The sequence below is a fragment of the Cyprinodon variegatus genome, unplaced genomic scaffold (genome assembly GCF_000732505.1).
Source record: "Cyprinodon variegatus isolate N-32 unplaced genomic scaffold, C_variegatus-1.0 Scaffold1297, whole genome shotgun sequence".
Classification (NCBI taxonomy): domain Eukaryota; kingdom Metazoa; phylum Chordata; class Actinopteri; order Cyprinodontiformes; family Cyprinodontidae; genus Cyprinodon; species Cyprinodon variegatus.
In genome coordinates this window covers 107,614-109,188 of record NW_015151750.1, presented here as the reverse complement: position 1 = coordinate 109,188, position 1,575 = coordinate 107,614, and the positions used below count along the sequence as shown (strand labels likewise).

At 47.8% G+C, this 1,575-nt stretch overlaps 1 protein-coding gene across 1 annotated transcript in view; it reads left to right on the top strand.

Moving 5' to 3' along the window:
* focad (focadhesin) overlaps positions 1-1,575 on the top strand; it is a gene marked incomplete at its 5' end in the record, with an annotated part of 75,092 nt that overhangs the window by 62,654 nt on the left and 10,863 nt on the right. The window contains 4 exons of the mRNA XM_015402087.1: positions 256-378; positions 483-560; positions 640-711; positions 812-914. Of these exons, the coding sequence (XP_015257573.1) occupies positions 256-378; positions 483-560; positions 640-711; positions 812-914 (376 nt within the window). The remainder of the gene's footprint in view (positions 1-255; positions 379-482; positions 561-639; positions 712-811; positions 915-1,575) is intronic.

Below are 1,575 nucleotides of genomic sequence, written 5' to 3'. Positions count from 1 at the left end.
GGCCCCACATTTCCTAAATCCGCCCCTGATTACAGGTTATTAAGATCGTATATCTTTACATTGATGTTGACCTTTATTTGTTCTGATGCATTTGGTTTGTTTTTGATGAATTGGCGTTCTGGATGAGGTCACCTGGAAGCAGTTTTATGTCCATTAGATTTTCCTCCAGCTGTGTTAGAGTAAAAACCGCAGGCAGAGTTACCTGCGCTGGCGTCTTAGGAAAACTCGTTTCTGATGTTTCACCAACGTCTCCAGACTCCAGGCTTCTCATTGGCTCTCGGGCTGGTGGTCCACGGCCTCTCTGTGTCCGGCCACGGCAAAGCAGAGGACATCCAGCCCCGCCTGCTGGCTGCTTGGATCCAGATCCTCCTGGCCGAGGTACGGCGCCATTTCACCAGCACCCGAGTGCACCGAACGTCTCCGCATCGTCAGCTAACGATGTACTGTGGATCATGTGATAAAGAGATTTCTTTGCGTTTCAGAGTTGTCCCACGATGCAGCGGCTGGCTGCCGCTAACGGACTGGTGGCTCTGGTGGGATCAGAGAGCGGCCTGATTCAGGTAGGAGCCCAGCTCCATGCAGGAGCGCGTTCTGCGGCTGTTCACTGGGAAATATGGCTGCTATGCTTTATTTTCACAGTTTCAGAATGAGTTGGAGCTTTCCTCCCAGCAGCAGAGCAGACTGAACGAGGTGATCCGCGGCATCACGCAGGTAGCCCTCTGGCTCCCACCTAACATCCTCCATGTTGCCTGTTTTTTTTCCTTCTTGGACATAAACAAAAAGACGAATCGTTTTTGGTTCTTTGTTGCAGATTATAACCTTTTCTGGGGCCATTGGCCTGCAGTCCAACTGTGCCTGCCTGATCGGCCATCTGCATCTGGCCCACATGTCCAGCAGTCACAGCCACACAGCAGGTAGAGCAATCAGAGACAGCAGGAGAGTTTGATTCAGTTATATAAGGAAAAGACTGGAAATGAACAACAATTAAACAAAAAACAATCTAGCAGAAGAAATTATTAAAACAAGGAATATTTTTAATACTCTTGAAGCTAAAACATCTAAAAAGAGCTCCATGCCAGCAGCATAAAGGTAGCCTTTCTGTTTCTGACCCATGAGTTTGGTTAGAGGTTTGGCCACAGCAGACATGTGGAAACTAATGCCCCTTTCCCACTGGCTGAAAAACCAGTTTAAACCCAGGAATGATGGGCTTTTAGCGGCAGTGAGAACAGCTCACTGCCGTGAGTTTACACGGGTCAAAAAACTCCGTCTGAATCTCATCGGCTCTGATTAGCAAACTGGGAACACTAGGGGTATAAATCACATCCATCATTCGATAACCTGACGCCGCCAGATGGATTTGCTCCGCATATCCATCTGGAAACCTTCCATTGAAGTAATTTTGGGAAGGGGGGAAAATACTGGTTATCTGATTGGCCTATGTTGGTGATAGACGGGCCAAATAAACCAATCAGATCAACGAAGCATATGACGTACTAACAGAGCGACGACGAAGACACAACCACAAGCCAGGCTTCTTTCAGTGAAGAAATACTCTGCAATTCCGATAAAACTTGC